The sequence below is a fragment of the Podarcis vaucheri genome, assembly GCF_965113315.1.
Source record: "Podarcis vaucheri genome assembly, chromosome: 5".
NCBI lineage: Eukaryota > Metazoa > Chordata > Lepidosauria > Squamata > Lacertidae > Podarcis > Podarcis vaucheri.
The window spans coordinates 70847556-70866075 of record NC_138763.1 but is presented as its reverse complement, the minus strand read 5'-3'; the positions used below and the strand labels follow the sequence as shown (position 1 = coordinate 70866075).

The 18520-nt window shown below is 44.7% G+C and overlaps 1 protein-coding gene across 4 annotated transcripts in view; it reads right to left on the bottom strand.

Annotated features, from left to right (window-relative positions):
* P4HA1 (prolyl 4-hydroxylase subunit alpha 1) overlaps window positions 1-12705 on the bottom strand; it is a 30650-nt gene extending 17945 nt beyond the window's left edge. For all 4 annotated transcript variants that reach the window (XM_082222062.1, XM_082222064.1, XM_082222063.1 and 1 more), the window contains exons 1-6: window positions 12437-12705; window positions 7874-7995; window positions 6287-6383; window positions 5614-5765; window positions 4250-4387; window positions 2049-2291 (exon numbers count right to left, since the gene is read on the bottom strand). In XM_082222062.1, coding sequence (XP_082078188.1) covers window positions 2049-2291; window positions 4250-4387; window positions 5614-5765; window positions 6287-6383; window positions 7874-7995; window positions 12437-12690 — 1006 coding nt within the window. In that variant the 5' untranslated portion in view covers window positions 12691-12705. The remainder of the gene's footprint in view (window positions 1-2048; window positions 2292-4249; window positions 4388-5613; window positions 5766-6286; window positions 6384-7873; window positions 7996-12436) is intronic.
* Between the last annotated feature and the right edge of the window lie 5815 nt (window positions 12706-18520).

The following is an 18520-nucleotide window of genomic DNA, read 5'->3' as shown; positions in this document are numbered from 1 at the left end:
GCACAGACAAGGCTAGAAATGTAGTTGATGTGCTACCCTCTATTTGTTGTTGGATACAAGAATTGCCAATGGCCAGGGGTAATGGGAGTCCAACAGCGATTGGACGTCACCACATATGCTACCTCTGAAAGTTTACAACAACAACAAAAAGGACCAAAGCAGACATGAAGACTGAGGTGAAAATCTCAATAGAAAACACTTGGTGCACTATCATATTGTTTAAGACCCCTCTGGTAGTTTAACTCTGTAATAAAAAAGTAAAACTATTACAATTGACAAAAACAAAAAACAAACAAAACACCACTAACACATTGAACAGAAGGTCATTATGCACCAAGCAGCAGTAAAGACCTGATTCTACTCATAAAGCACGATGCAATAGCAGATATACATTTATAAAGCCTTGCATGAATTAACACACTATTTCCAACAAGTATTTTATGATAGCATAACAAGAATGTATTGCAGGCCAATGTGACAATCTGGGTGTTTTAGGAAAAGATGCTAGAAAAACAGAAGTTGCTACTATCAGAATGAACGTTAAGAGATGTGTCACTTTGGTTTGGTTTTGTTTTTTTACAATCCCAAGCAAAGAATAAAGTATTATTATTATTTATTCAGTTTATATACCACCTTTTATCAAAAGATCTCAGGACAGTGTACAACATTAAGAACACATTACAGAGCATTAATAATAAAAACGTAATAAAAATCATAGTATCAGACAACATAATAAAATAATCGTAACAACAGAGTCCCACCCCACCCCAGCTTTAGCAAGCCATAGATTAATTAATGGCTAAACACCTGGGTAAATAAGTCTTTGCGCATATAAACCAATAGTAGCAATATAAATTAAAATAGAAGATGTGGAATCTAAAACTTGTGCTTGAGCAGGAACTGACATGGGGTGATTGGCTTTTGGAATCACTCCCCACATCTGAATCAGATTCCAATGAGAATACATTAGTCCCTTCCAGAATCGCAATGACAATCTGAAATGGGTCTTTTGGGGTCTGCAGCCTAAATGGGGAGAGCAAACAGGAGCAGCAGGCTACAGGGAGGCGTCTAAGCCCTGCTGCATTCCCGTTTATGCCATCAGGAGCATACAGACGCATACAATCCTCACCTATTCAGAACTGATCTGATTTATGTTCAGACTTGTTTTGAATGCACAAAAGCTATCAGCTAATGGAAGCAGAGCCAGATTATCTTGCTCCCGGCTGCCCGGGAGCCACTGCTGTTGGCACTAGGAAAAACTATTGTTTTGAAGACAACTACTATTTAAGAGGAGACGCGGGTGGGGCTGTGGGTTAAACCACAGAGCCTAGGACTTGCTGATCAGAAGGCCGGCGGTTCGAATCCCTGCGATGGGGTGAACTCCTGTTGTTCGGTCCCTGCTCCTGCCAACCCAGCAGTTCGAAAGCACGTCAAAATGCAAGTAGATAAATAGGTACCGCTCCGGCGGGAAGGTAAACGGCATTTCCGTGCGCTGCTCTGGTTCGCCAGCAGCGGCTTAGTCATGCTGGCCACATGACCCGGAAGCTGTACGCCGGCTCCCTCGGCCAATAAAGCAAGATGAGCACCGCAACCCCAGAGTCGGCCACGACTGGACCTAATGGTCAGGGGCCCCTTTACCTTTACCTTACTATTTAAGAAGTTCACAACAATGCCTTTAACCCCGAGATAAATTAACTTTTAAAAAAGGAAGGCAAGTTTCCCACTCCCCACCTGCAGCCATTTGTACCTCTTCAAAACTTCACTGGAGAGACAAGAGGGAATGGGAAATCCTTCCATGGACTTCCTTAAGTTAACGAATTACAGGGACCAAGCTTGTTTTGGTAGTAATTCCTCTCTCCTTCAGAAGCCCCCTCCCATCCCACACTGCTCAGGAAGATCTCCAAACCATCCAAGAGAAAAGGGGGGGGGGGAGGAGACAGGAAGCAAAAATAGCACTAATCAGCAAACAGATCTTCGGTGCACAGTAAAATTAGTGCACAACATTAGTTACTGCAACCCACAGGAAAAACACAAGTTCTTTAACCTACCCAACTCAAGAAGACGCTTGGTAAGCATCACGGCTTTCTCGAGATCTCCCTGCTGGTACACAGCATAACTCAAGTAGTCTAGGACAGAGACCTTGCCAATGGAAGGAGAAACCTCTCCATCATCCAGCTGTTTCAGAGCTTGCTCCATCCACAGTTCAGTGTGGTAGTAGTCTGCTTCTGTGTATGCAATCTTGCCCAGCTCAAAGCAATCCTCAGCTGTTAGAAATGTCTTATGTTTCACTCCTGTAGGAAACAAGAAGCCAATAATGTTGAATCAAGGTTGCATTTCTGAATCATTTGCACTGGTTTTCTTCTTCTTCTGAAGCTGCATTTTTCTATTTTTATTATGTGATTAATGACACCTTACAAAGCCTATAACGGAAAAAACAAAAGTTGCGCAAAATTCGTGCTAACTATAGCTACTTAATTTTTACATTTTTGTATAGGCTGCAATTTACTGTAAATTAGTGCACTTACCACTTAATGTAGAAAAGCAATGACAAACCTAGACAGCATCTTAAAAAGCAGAGACATCACCTTGCCAGCAAAGGTCCGTATAGTTAAAGCTATGGTTTCCCCAGTAGTGATGTATGGAAGTGAGAGCTGGACCATAAAGAAGGCTGATCGCCGAAGAATTGATGCTTTTGAATTATGATGCTGGAGGAGACTCTTGAGAGTCCCATGGACTGCAAGAAGATCAAATCAATCCATTCTTAAGGAAATCAGCCCTGAGTGCTCACTGGAAGGACAGATCGTGAAGCTGAGGCGCCAGTACTTTGGCCACCTCATGAGAAGAGAAGACTCCCTGGAAAAGACCCTGATGTTGGGAAAGATGGAGGGCACAAGGAGAAGGGGACGACAGAGGACGAGATGGTTGGATAGTGTTCTTGAAGCTACCAGCATGAGTTTGACCAAACTGCAGGAGGCAGTGGAAGACAGGAGTGCCTTGCATGCTCTGGTCCATGGGGTCACGAAGAGTTGGACACAACTAAACAACCACCACCACCACTTAATGTTATAATGATAGCGGTTTTTAGATAGGGATCCTAAAGACCACCAAGACAATCAGTCCAAAGAGTGTGCCCTACTAAACTGTTGTGTTTCCTAAGTCCTAGGATGTGGAATCTGCCTCCCCTTGCCCTGAGAGGGGCACATTCCCTCAAGGGTAATGTGCAGGGGAAAAGAGCCAAACACAGGTGGGGCAACTCACACTTTCAGTCAACAACAAACACACTATTGCTATTTGTACTGTGCAGCGGCGCCGACTTATAAAAAATATTGGGGGAGCCCATGAATAATAAATAATGAATAATAAATGAAAGCTCATGAATAATAAATAAGCTCATGAATATGCAAATAAAGTGGCGCCTCCTCCTCGTGAGCGAATAGGGGAGAGCGTGCTGCGCCTATTAATCAGCTCCGAAGGAAATTGGGTGGAGCTTTTGCTCGGGAGGGAGGGCAGGAGGCATGCAGCCCGACCCTGTGCATTTTAGGCTGGGGGAGGGGCGGCGATGGCGCTCTGCTGGAGGGGCGCCCGAGATTATTGGGGGGGCGGAGCCCCCCAAACGAATTTTTGAGGGGGCTCGGGCCCCCTCAGGCCCCATGGAGTCGGCGCCTATGGTACTGTGGGAAACTAATCCCAATTGCTCCAATAGGAGTGTTTGCCACAGTCCAATGCAAAAAACAGGCACTAAGGGCCAAATCTGGGTCTGGACCCTAGAAGGGGGTTAAAGAAGGGCTGTAACGTTTTTGTCTCCTACTGTTTCACAATCCAGAACCTGCAATATGCATTGCCTAAACAATTTTAATGGACCCTTTTTTGACAACACAAATTGCAGGGGACCTAATCTAGATTGGGTTCCTAGCATGGGAGTAATATAGACTTTAACTGCCTGCCCTCTGCAGTGATTTGGAAGTTGAACACAAATCATAGCTATGGTTTGAGCGAAAGAGTAAGCCAGTAATTAAAACACACACACACAAAAAAAAACAAAAACATGCAAGCAAAGGGAGGGGAAGAGGAAGGAAAATAGTGGTACAGGTGGACGTAAGGTTCAGTCTATTAGCAACAAACCATGGTTTAATACGGTATGTGAAAAAAACTCTCCCTCCCTAATCACCCACACCCTCATTTGGTTTCTGCAAAGTCATTTTCTTAAAAGTCTTTCCCCATATACTTACAAAAATTACCAAAATTTTACCTGGGAGATTTCCCCTTGATATAGTGTCTGTATCCAAATTATACGTATCCTGGAGCCGTAAGAGAGCTTTGGCAGCACCAGTCTGATCTTCATCATTTGGGAAATACTGGCGTTGAATAGTCATGTTAGAAATGAACCCTAAAGAAAGAAAGAAGCTTAGAATAATAGAATTCTTAAGTATGGCGAGGGATGCTTGAAATCAGGGTGTGTGTGTGTGTCTGAAGGAAGGAGCAGGGAAATAGAGCATGTGGTGAAGGATGCTTGAAATCAGGGTGTGTGTGAAGGAGCAGGGAGAATTGGGTGTGTGGTGAAGGATGCTTGAAATTAGGGTGTGTGTATGTGTGAAGGAAGGAGCAGGGAGAATAAGGCATGAGGTGAAGGACCAGGGTGAAATCTGGCATCTCCTTGATTATTTTTGTTGTGCCAATTTTTTTCATCGATTTTCCAAATTATTACAAATCTTGCCGAATTAATTCAATTTAATACGATTTTCCAAAACCAGCTTCCCACTCCCCTTATAAGATATGTTCAAGATGAACCCATTGCTGCTTATGTTCTCAATTAATCTCTAGATAACAAGCCTCAATAACCGAAAATATTACCCATCAGCTGCCCCTTTACATCTCTGAATACAGCAAAAAAATCAAGTAAACCTTCGTGTGTGCGTGTGTGTGTATGCGTGACATTTGAGACCAAATGGCCTGGGCGTATTTGGTCACTCCAAGGTGATTGCAGGTCAAAGACACCAATATGAAGCCATGTGTATTTTACATACCATGACCTGTAACCTTTCTTGATGTATGTAGGAGGATGTTTAAAGATGCTTTGATGACTCTGTGTGCTGTGTGTTAGTAGCCTATATAAGCTTTGCTCTGATATACCATAGGGCAGTCCTTCCAACTTGCAAGGCAATAGTTTTAATAAATGCTGGGTCTCTCCTGGATACTGGTCTTGAATTAGTTTCCTCGGTTCCGTGGTTTATTTAAAAGGTGACCCCCTCACTTGGGTAACTAACAAGGTGGTGCAGAAGTGAATCACACCTGAATTTTTGATTTCCCCCTCCTCTCACTCATGTCATAAAAACACACAGCACAGTGTTGAAACTCTATTCCTATCCACCACAAAGACTTCTGGCTTCTAGCAGGTACCACAACACTAAGATGAGTTACTGCTGACACAAAATCCCAAATCTCACTGAGATTTCAGGTCTCCTCAGTATGAAATTATTGACCTTTTAGGAGACGAAAGTGGCTAAAGAGAACGGAAACCAGGGATTTTCTGGCCCACCGCTCCCTGAATTATCCACTACCCACACAGCTCTCAGCATGCAAGCTAGCCTTTATAACGGCTTTTTAAAAGCCTACCATCAGACATATCCTTCAGGACTAGGTTCTCCAGCTCACTCCACTCTGTGTTAAGTCGCTTCATCAATTTGAATGCATTCACAGGATGCCCCAAGAATCCCTCTGGGTCTTTCGTTGCAGTGTCTGTCAGCTTATCCAGTTTCTCTGCCCACCTAGAGAGACAAAAGGCAACCTAAATATTTTTACTAAGTCACTTTCCGTGTGCCAACATTAATGTTGTGAATTGACATCGGATACCTTGTATTGTTTCATGATCTAAAAGATAAATAAATTGCACGGTCTAAAGATAAATAAAAAGCACAGATTTTCAAAGCTAGCTCATAATGCGACTAGTTTGTAATAGTTTCTTCTCTACATTCTAAATGCTGCAAGTCACTTGGAGATTCCCTGTGTATCAAGCGACTAATAAACAGAATAATGTACATTTATTTATTTATTCATACATACATACATACATGTATACATACATTTCTGTACTTTTCCCAAAGGTTTGTAGTAAAGGAAGTAAAGTTCTTTTTATTATCCACAGCCCATATTTAAACTCTGGATGGCTTACAGCCAACATTTTGCAGAATTAGCAAATATTCCTCCGCCCACAAAAAGCCATATATTATTTGGCCTGGGGCAAATTTTTTGTCACCCACTAAATATTAATATTAAAGCCTGTACATACTTCTTAATCTGTTCCAGCTTGCTCTCTTCTGCCTTGATATAGTCTTTTAGCGAAGTCACCAGGTCTTTCTCCGTATTAATTAAGTCTGTCATGTGACCTAAAAAGATAGTTTAATTCACTCATTATGTCTATGATCAATTACAAAATCTTAACAATATGCTTTAAAAAACAACAACAACAAAACCAACAAACCCAAATGCACAAGGAGTTTGCAATTACTTTACACTTTCTAATTCTTACAAAAAAGGTGCAACGGAAATATTTCTCCTTGCTATTCTTAATTAGTTTTGCCATGTAATCAAAATATATTGTCAGTAAGTTAACCAATATGTCTCAAGTAGAATGTAAGCTGCGAGGCAGCAGTCTGTTTCTCTGAACTAATGTCTTGCAAATATTGCAAAACCACTCCATACTCTCCCTGTGGATTGTGATTTTTCCACATTAGAGAGTTTCTCAGTGGCAGTTTTACAACACATTAAGAATTACTGGTAAGTTTATGCTATCAAGGATTCCCTTCCTCCCCAAATCGCTTTCTGTAACACACAATATTGATATGAATAGCCAAGGAAAAGGGAATTCAGAAGTGGATACTGAGATGGTAAGAAGACTCATACCCTTTCCCACTCTTCTGGAAAAGCAAGTCACCTCCCCACTTTGAAACCCAAGTTGTCCCCCCAACTGATAAAACATCAAATCATGAATATAACACCATAAACCAAACATCCAACTAAAATATCCTTGCCATTTACTAGTTTCACATAGGCTTAGGAAACTGAGAAGGGTTGGGTTTGGAATTATGTTTTCAAGCGTCAAATATTTGTCACATTCCATTTATTAGCTATTATGCCAAAAATCTTCCTTTCAATTATATTATACAAACAGTGCAAGTTACCTTTCCCTAGGGCAACTTTGCCTTTTGAAAAGTCAGTAGAACTGCTATTCGAAGTCAACAGGACTACTAATTTCTAAGAGCAACCGTAGAGTTGGCCATTTGCCCACAGTGGCTGGGGAAACCCAGCCAGATGGGCGGGGTATAATTAAATTATTATTATTATTATTAGGAATTATTCCTCTCTTCAGGCTAGAATTGTGACCCAAGTAAACTTGTAACAATTGCCACATGCAAAAGGGTTTCCCCCCCCCCAATTTATTGGCAATGTTAAGTTAGGTGAGATATACAACCATATTACATGTTTAACCGATTTGAGTGCATGACCAGCAGATCTGAATACCCAAGTCTGTATTATTAAGAGTTTCATAAATAAAACACAAATATTATGCTCCTAAATGTTCAGTGCTACTAACTTCTTTTGCCAAGCACAGAACTGTTTCAGTGCTTTCCAATACCTATTTACTGATACTTTTTGCTGCCATGTTTCAAAGTTATCTGTGGGCATTTTTCTGATTTTTATTAAATTTTCAGACTTTATTGTTGGCCATATTTTAGCTCCATTGTCTTCACTAGATCTTGGAAGGGCAACTCATATATGATATAAACGAACAACGCAACTCAATGAACCACTTCTGCATCACGATTGCTGAATCATTTAAAAAATGCTTGACAGTTGTGCTCAAAAGTATTCTCACCAATGGAAGTGAAGAAATCTGTATGGGCATATGAAGAGGGAAGCACAACACAGAGGACTAGAAGGCAACATGATTTTGTGGGCATCATTTTTCTACTGCTCTGCTCTTGCCTTAACAAACGCCTGAAAGAGAAATAAAACAGCACTTTAAAAAATACGGCATAGTTTTAACAATTACGAGGCTCTTGAGAACAAACCAAAGGAGCCATTTACATGCTTCTAACAGAACCATGCACGCAAGAAACCACCTGGGCAGCCAAGTCTCTTGGCAGATGTGCAAACAGCACCTCTGGATTGTCGCCAAGCAAACTGGGCTTGTAACACGTCAAGCATAAATGAGCGTCATCTCCCCTGCAGGACTTAACGCACATGAGTACCAACTGTTTCCCAGAGCTACTGATTGTACCGGCTGTGCTTGCACTACTTCTGTAAATCAAGAGGAAAGCAATGGAGGTTGTTTCCAAAGCATCCTGGAGTTTAATCTCAGGAGTGCTAAAGGTAAAAGCAACTTACTGCCTCTGTCCTTTTTAAAGTCAAGTTCAATCTCAGCACTGTAGTGTTGCTTATTTATTACAAACAGGTGGTAAATAAATGTTGTGAAATAACCAGACAAGGACCCTGGTGTCTGGGTTCAACTAAGTAGTTCCACTAGCAGGAGCCAGCTTATTCCCTCTCCCATGCCCCCCCCTCCTTGAAATCGGTTCTGTGGCATAAGCAGAACCCCCAGAACAGTGCACAGCAGGCAGAGAAGAGAGGTCACTCTGTTGCCGCAACTGAATGTCTATTTGTCAGGGCGTTGGGACAAGATGACCTCCAGTGCAACAATAGCATTGCATTAAATGGTACAATTGAACTGTGTTAAATGTACAATTCAAGACCAGAAGGGTGCTGCTATACTTTCCCACCCATGGAAAGCCATTCCTGAAAATTTTCTTTTAGGTGCCGACAGAATAAAAACAACATGTCAGTGTCTGGAGGAAAGGAGATGTTGAGTTCTACCAACTAATATGAAAGATAGAATGAGAAAGTCTCTTAATTAGAATACATATCTGTCTGGAACTTTAGGGCCAGATAGCTTCCTGTCAACCACATCCATATTCCCATCCAACTGCTTTTGTCAATGTCTCCTGGTTTACCTTTATCCTCTCTACCTGGACCTCTTTATGAGTGAGTGTTGCTCATCCACATCCTTGCCTGGTTAATATTAGTGAGCCCTTGCTTGGTTCAGGCAATTAGCTCTCTACTGCCTACTATCCCCGCCTTAATATACCCCTTCTGAGCTTGTGCATCAAGACAAAGCTAAGAGATCATTTTTCTTCCATCCACAGAGGCACAGAAGGGTAGCTGACAACCAGCTGGCAAGCCAGCCTCAACCCCAGAGTACATGTTTTACTCAAGTCTGTGAGTTTATAATCCCCAAATGGTTTGAAAATCACATGGACACATAATGTGGCCTTTCAAGGTAAGGTGGCATTACTGCCATGCCAGTAAACAAACAGAAAATAGCTTTCTAATGTATTACCAAGGCTTTTGGAGAGTAATTTCACAAAACTGGGATTCATGCGAATCTCAACCACATAACCCATTGCGAAAATTCACCTCACAAGTAAGAATAAAACTCACAAATACATTAGTGTATTTGTGAGAGGCATTAAGTAGGCTGATAATTTGTCAGGCAGCAGAGTTTCAGGGTAATACAACTTCCCAGTAGTATTTTATATTTAGAAGAAGGCCTCAGTTATGTTGAAGTTGGAAGCTGACGTTGCCGTTAACTATCCAACTCTTAGAGGTGAAATAATTTCAGGAATGTCAGGGCACTGGAAGCTTCCCTTTAAAATAACAGGGAGAAACATTTGTGCATTCATAGTAATGGGCTATCAGTCAAAATGTCTATTATATTGTTTGGTCTCAGATATACCGTAAATCCCATCTGAATCTGCATCACACTTATACAACGGATACTCACGTTTTTAAGAATAGCACAGGCATACAGTATTAAACAGCTGGGCAATGAAGCACATGGAATGTTCCCAATCATTTCCATTATTGCTACTGGACAATTAGTAGCTGGACACACCTCCCATGCATTAGCAGAGAATATAACATACAGGGTTTGTGGCCAATGATAGTCCTACTCAGAGTAGTAGACCCACTGAAGTTACTAGACATGATGAACCTTGGTCCTTTAATTTCAGTAATCTACTCTGAATCGAACTTAGCTGGATAAAACACATAGTAGTTGTAAAACAGCACATGAGGGTTACGTAGGGTTTTTATTTTTATTTTCTGGGCCTCCCAAATAGATTAAGCCCCTGTTGTAAACAGAAATTGCAACATTGCTTGTTTACTTTAAGGGTACAAATCCTTTCAAAGCTCTTACAAGGGAAATCAAAATACATTAATGTAATCACAATAAATCAGGTATGGGGGAACAACTAAAACTCCCGTAATCCCTTTGGCCATTGGCCATGTTTGCTGGGGCAAATGGGAGCTGTAGCTCAGGGACATCTGGAGGGCTCAAGGTTCTCCACACCTGCAATAAGTAAATACCAAAATGCAGCAAGCGATTAGGACCCTTCCAACATAGGGCCTGTGGGAGAGTAGAAGAGAGTTCAGATGAAGCAGTCACTGATGTTTTCTTCACATGCTTCCTTCATTCTCGTGAAACTTCTCCCAGGACAGTTCAACTAGAGAAGACATGGAGTGTCTTTTTCACCTACCTACCTTTGTATTCTAAAACTGTTTCAAGAGTTGCACCCCGTTCCAGTATGGAAGTGATTTGGTGGCATGAGCATAGCACAGCCTTTGCTAGGTGGTCTTTTTAGATTATTTTATGCAAGGAAAAAAAGTTATACAGCTTGCCTCTAGCAATTTAAATCAGCTTGGCTACTAAGAGAATACAGTATTATGTAAGTCGATGCGGGATCTCTTGTCCATAAAGCCTCTTACACCACACGAGTTTCAGGAAACCCACGTTTACTTCACTGCTGAAGTCTCATATTTAGACTTCGAGTAAGTTCGACAAACTTTTGAATGACCCAAGTGTGATGCAATATTCCTCAGACACTCAAAAACATTTGAATGCTGATCAAATAGCACAGTCCCTGATAAAATTAGCCAAAAAACCCCTGACTCTGCATATCCCCTACATCGAAGCTCAGATTTTTTCATGTCTGTGTGAGCTGCTTAGAAATGCATTCTGTTCATACTTAGCAAGCAGGAGCAACCAGTCAGCGTAAATAGCTTCTCTCCAAAAGTTTGTGAAGCGAGCAAAAGGTTGATGAAAAAAATGCCACTGCCACGTATTTCACCCTCCCCCACTCACGTAACGGACACTCAAAAATCTTCCCAAGCGAAGTCTAACAGAAAGTACCAGAGCCTTATCGAAACAGTCAACTTTCTGTGTAAACAGCCCTCTTTCTTATTGGCTCTTCAGTCCCTTCTTGCAGTTTTGTATCCTATTATTTGCAGAGAGATCAATTTACAAAGGGGAAGGGAGAGAGGTAACCATTGCTTGCTTAGGAATTTCCGCACAAACCAATCCTGCTCCACAAGTTGTATAACACGCTTAAGAAATAACTGGAAACTAAGGCATGTTTGGCTAAGTAAAACTTATTCTCTGGTTAAGTCGTGTATTTTGTTTTTTAAAAAGTTTCGACTCTTAGGCCTTGCATGAATACCGATATCAGGAGAAGCAGCACCGCAGGCAAACTTGGATGAATATCATCCGCTCAATGAGTAACAGCCAGAGATGGAGATTCTAGAAGGAAGGAAGGAATCAAGTTTCTCTCATATACAGTACTACTCTCAGGATATGCTACTGATTAAAGAAACTCAAGCCACTTATTACAGGGCAAAATGAACAGCCTCTGAAGCTCAATTGCTGAAGAGGCTTAGGAACAATCTTGAGGGTGAAGAGGGAGAGGGGGGGAAGACCCGCATCCACGTCAGCCCCAAATCCATTTTTCCCTTGGGGCACAGACATGGGCGGATCAGTGCAAGAATTTTGACAAGACTGGGCTGCCCTGGGCGAGTTGCTACTAGGCAAATATTTCCAGGGACTTTTTAAATTTTATTTTTTTTTGGGGGGGGGAGAGGGGCAGAGAGCGCTGTGCCAAGTCCATCGCACTCAGTCCATCGCGCATCAGCAGCGTAAAAGAAAGGGAAGAGAAAGTGCCTGGTGGAAAGAGAGCCGGGCGGATTCCCCAGCAAGAGGGCGAAAGGGGACTTATCCAGGCAACATGCCTTTGGTGGTGGTGGTGGGGGAAGCAAAGAGGGGAGCCCAGCAAAGCAGCCACACAGGAGGACTGTTTGTTTAAAAGCACACTTGTGTGGATTGTGTGCTTTGTTTAAAAAAAAATCAGTGTCTAAAATAAAATAAAAAGTACGACATACTTTATGGGGAAGTTAGCTGCTGCGGTTGCTGCTGCTGCTGCTGCAAAGCCAGGCATGCCAGCTATTTCCCTTCCCGTGGGAAAAGGAATGGGAAAAGATCCTTCCATGCACGCGACCAGGAGTTGGGGGGAAGTGGGTGGGAAATGGGAAGAAAAGCCCCTGCACGCACCTCGGAGGAAAGCCGCCCAAGCTGCTGCTCCTGCTGCCGCTGCTGAGCCCTGTCCGCCTCTCCGCCCGGTCCGGGACTGCACGCAGCAAGGCCCCTTTCGGAATGCTTATGCGGGCCGGGATCCCGCCCACCGCCGGCCCTGGGAGGCGGCCCCTTCGGAGTGCGGCCAGGGAAGCGGCCGCCCGAGCTGTACGTGAGGCCGGGCACAGCAGCAGCGCCCCCGGCGAATGCGCAGGCGCGAGACCTGCCTCCATCCCCTCCTCTCTCCTCTTCTCGTGGGGGACAATTAGCGCCTTGAATTAATTGGGAAATGTGTTTTTTTTCCGAGGGGGGCGCGCGCGGCGGAATTGCCCATCGAACACAGCGGGGCTCCTTATGCAGGCGGAAACATGCCTAGGGGGTGTGCCGCTACGTAACGGGGCGAAAAGAGTGGGGGAAAGAGCTTTAATTTTTAAAGGCTTCTGCAGACAAGAAAGTGTTTTGTAGGGCATAATGGGTAGCTCAAAACGGACTGATTATTTCATGGTTTCATGGATTGCTCTAGGGGTGAAGGGTTGCTCAAGATTAATACCGTAAGCGTAAGTGGGTTGTTCAGATACTGCCAATCATGGGTTATTGGCAACAGGGTTTTGTTTTGGAATCCCCCCCCCCCCGAAAAGTTCAGTCTGGATGAACTAGACCAGTGTTTCCCAACCACTGTTCCGCGGCACACTAGTGTGCCGCGAGATGTTGCCTGGTGTGCCGCGGGAAAAATTAAAAAAATTGAAAGATTTTTTTTTTAAAAAAGTCAAATTTTCGATTGGGGCGCCGTCACTAGATGACCCCTGGGGTTCCCTCCCTCCCTCCCTCTCTGCGCCTCCCTCCTCCTCCTCCTCCTCCGGGGAGGCCCTTCCTGGCTCTCGGCCAAGGCTTGGCGGCTGCCACTCACTCGCTCGCCCACCCGTCCTTCCATCCCTGCACCCGGCCTCTCCCCCTCCGTCCCTGGCGCGGGGGCTGCCGGGATCCGTAGTCCCCTCGCCCTTGGGCTCTGCGCCTGCGCGGGGTGCGCAAACTACTTTTCCCAGCGTGGCCTGGCGGGCCGGGCGTTTTGTTTGAAGCGCTCTTCTCCCGGCCATGGAATGAGCGCGGCGGCGGCCGGGCGGGCAGGGGCTCTTCCGCGCAGACCCCGCGCAGCCTGCCTGCGCCCCCGCGGAGATCGGGCGGCAGGATGGAGCCCGGGGATCCCCGCGGAGGCGGAGCGACGGAGGCCGAGGCTGCCCCCCAGGTAGGGCTGCATCGGGGGTGTGTGTTATTTTTGCAATGCTGCATCCGCACTGGAGGGGACGCATCGGACCGCGGGGAGACCCCTTGGCGGGCGGTCAAGGCAATGCATGCGTGCATGCAGGCGTTGCATGGAGTGCAGTGCAATGCAATGGCAACGCGGCGCCCTGCATGCATACATGCAACTTCCACCGGCGCTCCGGACTTGGCAGGTGAGGGGGGTCCCCAGTGGGCGGCAGAGAGAGCCGGGAGGGCGAAGGGGAGCCGGGGGGGAGCAGCGCTGCTCCCCGAGCCGAGCCCGGGGGGAAACTTCGGTGTCGTTGCGCCGGGTGTTGGAAGCGGAGGCTGGCGGGGGCCCCTCACCTGCAAAACCTGGTCGCCTCTCATATATTTCGTGCATTGCATTCATCGCCCGCTTTCTCCTCCAAGGAGCTCCCGGGGGCGCGCGTGGTTCTCCCCGTGTTATCCTCGCAACAACAGCCCTGCGAGGTGGGTCAGGCGAGTGGCCCAAGGGAGCACCCAGGGATTGTCCTGGCCAGGTGGGGTGATTTGAACCCTGCTCTCTGCCCGGTCTTCGTCCTCATTTAGCCCCCACATGTGCATGACTGTGCATGACTGAGGTTTCCCCCCCTCGTCTTGGCTATGGTGTGAGTCTGTGCTGTTAATTAATGGGGTTCTGCCTTCGGAGAAGATGAGCCAGCCCTCAAGGAGGTGATTATGTAATTTGCTAGCAATTCATGTCCCTCCCGACGTGACGCTGCGCGCTGACGTCACGGGGCTGTAATGGTGGTGTGCCTCGAGATTTTTTTCATGAAACAAGTGTGCCTTTGCCCAAAAAAGGTTGGGAAACACTGAACTAGAATTAATCTGGAATAAGGGGCTGGCTTTCTGATGCTGAAGCTTGCAGGCATGAGGAGTACCCACCCCACAATCAGCGCCCATCAATAATAATAATAATAATAATAATAATAATAATAATAATAATGGTGTGCTGGTATCTTAATGCCTGTTTTGTATATTCAGGACATTACATTGGGACCGACTCCAGCAGTAACTGCTGCCTTGTGAGATTTGCTTCCATGGTTGTGTTAGTAGTAGTACAGTAGTACCTCTGGTTAAGAACTTAATTCGTTTTGGAGGTCCGTTCTTAACCTGAAACTGTTCTTAACCTGAAGCACCACTTTAGCTAATGGTGCTGCTGCTGTGCCACCGCCGCACGATTTCCTGAAACAAAGTTCTTAACCCGAGGTACTATTTCTGGGTTAGCGGAGTCTGTAACCTGAATAGTATGTAACCCGAGATACCACTGTAACAACAACAGTAAGAACCATGTAATTTGCTCAGTCCATATAAATCCTTCCTTCTGGGGTCACCAGTGTGGTGTGGGACTTAACTACACAGAAGCAACTCTTACTTTGGGTTTTTTTCTAATAATTTGTTTTTCCTTTAGGAGGATGCTCCATGCGGGATGTTCCCCATAGTATGACGGTATTCATTAACATTCTTAGACCAGGACCCACCTTTAGCCCAACAGTAGCTACTTCAGATATTAGATGTGCACACATGGTCCACACTCTGGAAGTGGCAGTGGAGCTGCACAGCTGGCCCTGTCCTCAGGGTTCTCACACTGAGCATGGGACATCTCAGCAATGACTGGGGTCACAGTTCCCATGGACCCCTACGTGCATAGGCTTCCCCTGCTCAGAGAGCCACACTCAACAGGTGGATGTTATGGTGCAGCAGGTGGGAAATCACATGTTGTTGGGGTCAGGACCATCTGCGGGGGGAACAGCTTCACACATATAGTCCACATCTGCACTATATTTTAAGGCCCTATGATACCACTTGGTTTCCCCCAAAGAATCGTGAGAACTGAAGTTTAAGGTTTATAAGCAGTGCTAGGAGACTGCTGTTCTCCTCACAGAGCTACAATGGTCTGAGGGGAATAGAGGTCATGTAACTGATAAATCACAGGACGCAGGTGGCGCTGTGGGTAAAAGCCTCAGCGCCTAGGGCTTGCCGATCGAAAGGTCGGCGGTTCGAATCCCCGCGGCGGGGTGCGCTCCCGTCGTCCGGTCCCAGCGCCTGCCAACCTAGCAGTTCGAAAGCACCCCCGGGTGCAAGTAGATAAATAGGGACCGCTTACAAGCGGGAAGGTAAACGGCGTTTCCGTGTGCGGCTCTGGTTCGCCAGAGCAGCGATGTCACGCTGGCCACGTGACCCGGAAGTGTCTTCGGACAGCGCTGGCCCCCGGCCTCTTGAGTGAGATGGGCGCACAACCCTAGAGTCTGGCAAGACTGGCCCGTACGGGCAGGGGTACCTTTACCTAACTGATAAATCAGCCTCATATAACCAGTATGCTTAACTCTTAATTAATGCACTAAGGAGTTAAAGCCATAGAGTAGCCTGTCCTTTGTTCTCCCACTTGCACCAAGTGATGAGGTCAAAGCTGGATGCTCCAAGCTTAGACCGCTTGGTTTAAGCAAACCATCTTTGTGTTTCTATACAAATAATTTACCTCTTTTTGGAACCTCAGTTAAACTGCCTGTGTTTTGTAGTGCTGTATGGGAAAGCACATGAATATGACCTTTGGAGAGTTTGTAAGTAAAGCATTTTTTAACTTCCCAAATGTGTAGTCTCTTTCTATGCTAAGGGAAGTGGGGAACTCTGGAAGCAACTTGTAAGGGTTAAAGGTCTAACAACCTATATTTCCAAACTTTACTTTGGTGCATTTTTGTGATTTTAAATCTCTGTTGGGGCTTCCTCACCAAAGAGTACTTACCCAAAAAACTGGATCTTAGGCAGCCAGGGAATTCTCTTTTTTTATCTTAATATATTTTATTTTTTTCTTTTACCAGACTAACACCAACAACCACCAACACCCTTAAAAAATTATAGTTCCAGAATTCTTTAGTGAAAGCTATGACTGTTAATGGGGCATCATACTGAGTTAAATGCATAATGCCAATGTGACCATAATGGCTTATAAAATCAGTCTCCTTACCCACAGCATAGCACAGTAAGTAATTTTTCAAGTAAACTGTGTTAGAAGCATTATATGTTAATAGACGAAAGTTCCATCTATCTTTCTGCCAAGCAAGCTAGACATTTCCTTTATCATAGGCACTACTCTAGTCTTGCTTGTTATAAAGAGATTTATGTGAGCTGTTTTCTCAGTTAATCCTATTAGCCTTGTGGATTAACTGGATAGTGTTTGCTATGTTCAAGAAGCTCGTGAGAAACACTCAAGCATAACTCGGCAGTGCTGTATATCATTTGAAGAACAAGTGTGCCATATCCCCGTAACGGCTCATTTTTTAAATTGTGTATGGATATATATCTTCCAGTTAAATGCCTGGCAACCTTTATTACTGTCTTTGAGAACAAAACAAAAAGGATGGCACTATCAATATACTTTGTAAATACTCCCATTTATTTATTTTTATTTTCAGTTTAAGAATTCATCAGCCAGAGTGCCTTAAGCATACAAATGGCATCCTCAAAGTGGTTGTTTTAATCTACACAGCTTCAGAGACTTTGTTTAACTTTCCCCCTCTATAGATTGAATATTGTTACTGACTCATTCAGTAAGATCAGTGTTAGCTGCAGTACTCAAACAACTCCGGGCTCTGAGGAGTTCTGGCTGAAAAAAAGCCCTGGGTAGAACTGAGGAAATTCTCTGTCTGAAATTCTGGAGAGCTGCTGCCGGCCATAGCTGCTCTCCAACACTGAGGTAGAAAGACCAATTACCTGGCTTGGTGCAAAGCAGGTACATTTGTTCCTGTGAATGTGATTTTGCTGCTGGGCCAGTTGCCAGAGAAGCAAGAGGCAGTTAAGGCTGGTTCCCTCCTCCCTTTAATGGTTCACATCAGATGAATACAAAAAGATTTGTGTGGTATCTTACGCATTTATTCTGGGTTCTGCTCCAAACTGCACCAAAAGCTGGATCCATAAATAAATAGCTGGTTCTGCCCAGGGCCTGGCTCTGAGTTCCACTGTCACAACTAGAAAGGTCACCTGCAGTCCCAATACAGAAACCAGAAATTTGAGGTGGCAGTCTTATTTGGGAAAATAGAAAACAATAGTATAGCAATTCTGCGTAAACACTACTAACGTAAGGGCAGAGGAAGATAAGATCTAGTTCATCATCCTTTTCCGCAACTAGATGCCTCCGGGAAAGCCACAGGTTGACAAATATTTTGTTGTCGTTGCTTTTAAAAAGCGGCTTGCTCATTTATTTTTGTGTTGTAATTACTAACAATAATTTCCTGCTATAATAATTTTTGGTGTTCATTATTGTGCTTGATGAAGGTGTTGTTTTATATGGTAGATAATTTTTTGGGAGAAACACCTTTAGTACATTTGCATTGCTTTAACACATTTTCTATTGTTAGCTTTATTTTTTTGTGTACAATTGCCTTTAAGGACTCCTTTTGGCTATGTGAAGCATTGCATAAATTCAAACCATGGGTTGGCAAACTAAGGTCCGCGGGCCGGATCAGGCCCAATTGCCTTCTAGATCCGGCCTGCAGACGGTCCAGGAATCCAAGCAGCCAGCACAGTGCATGCGCAGGCTGGTTTTTCTGCGACTCAGCCAGGCTTGGGGGTCAAAAGTGAGGCAGGCGGCTGCTCGAGACAAGCCCCTTCTCCGTCTGTCGCGCGCATGCAGCAATATTTTCTTCTGGGGTGGGGAAGAGGGAAAGGGAGCCACAGTTCGGATTTCCACCATGGAACTGCCAGGGGCTCAGAGGCGTCTCGGGAGTGATGCCCGCCAGTATTTATGGTGGCTGCACTCCAAAGCAGTTCTGCGCTCTGCTGGGGAGG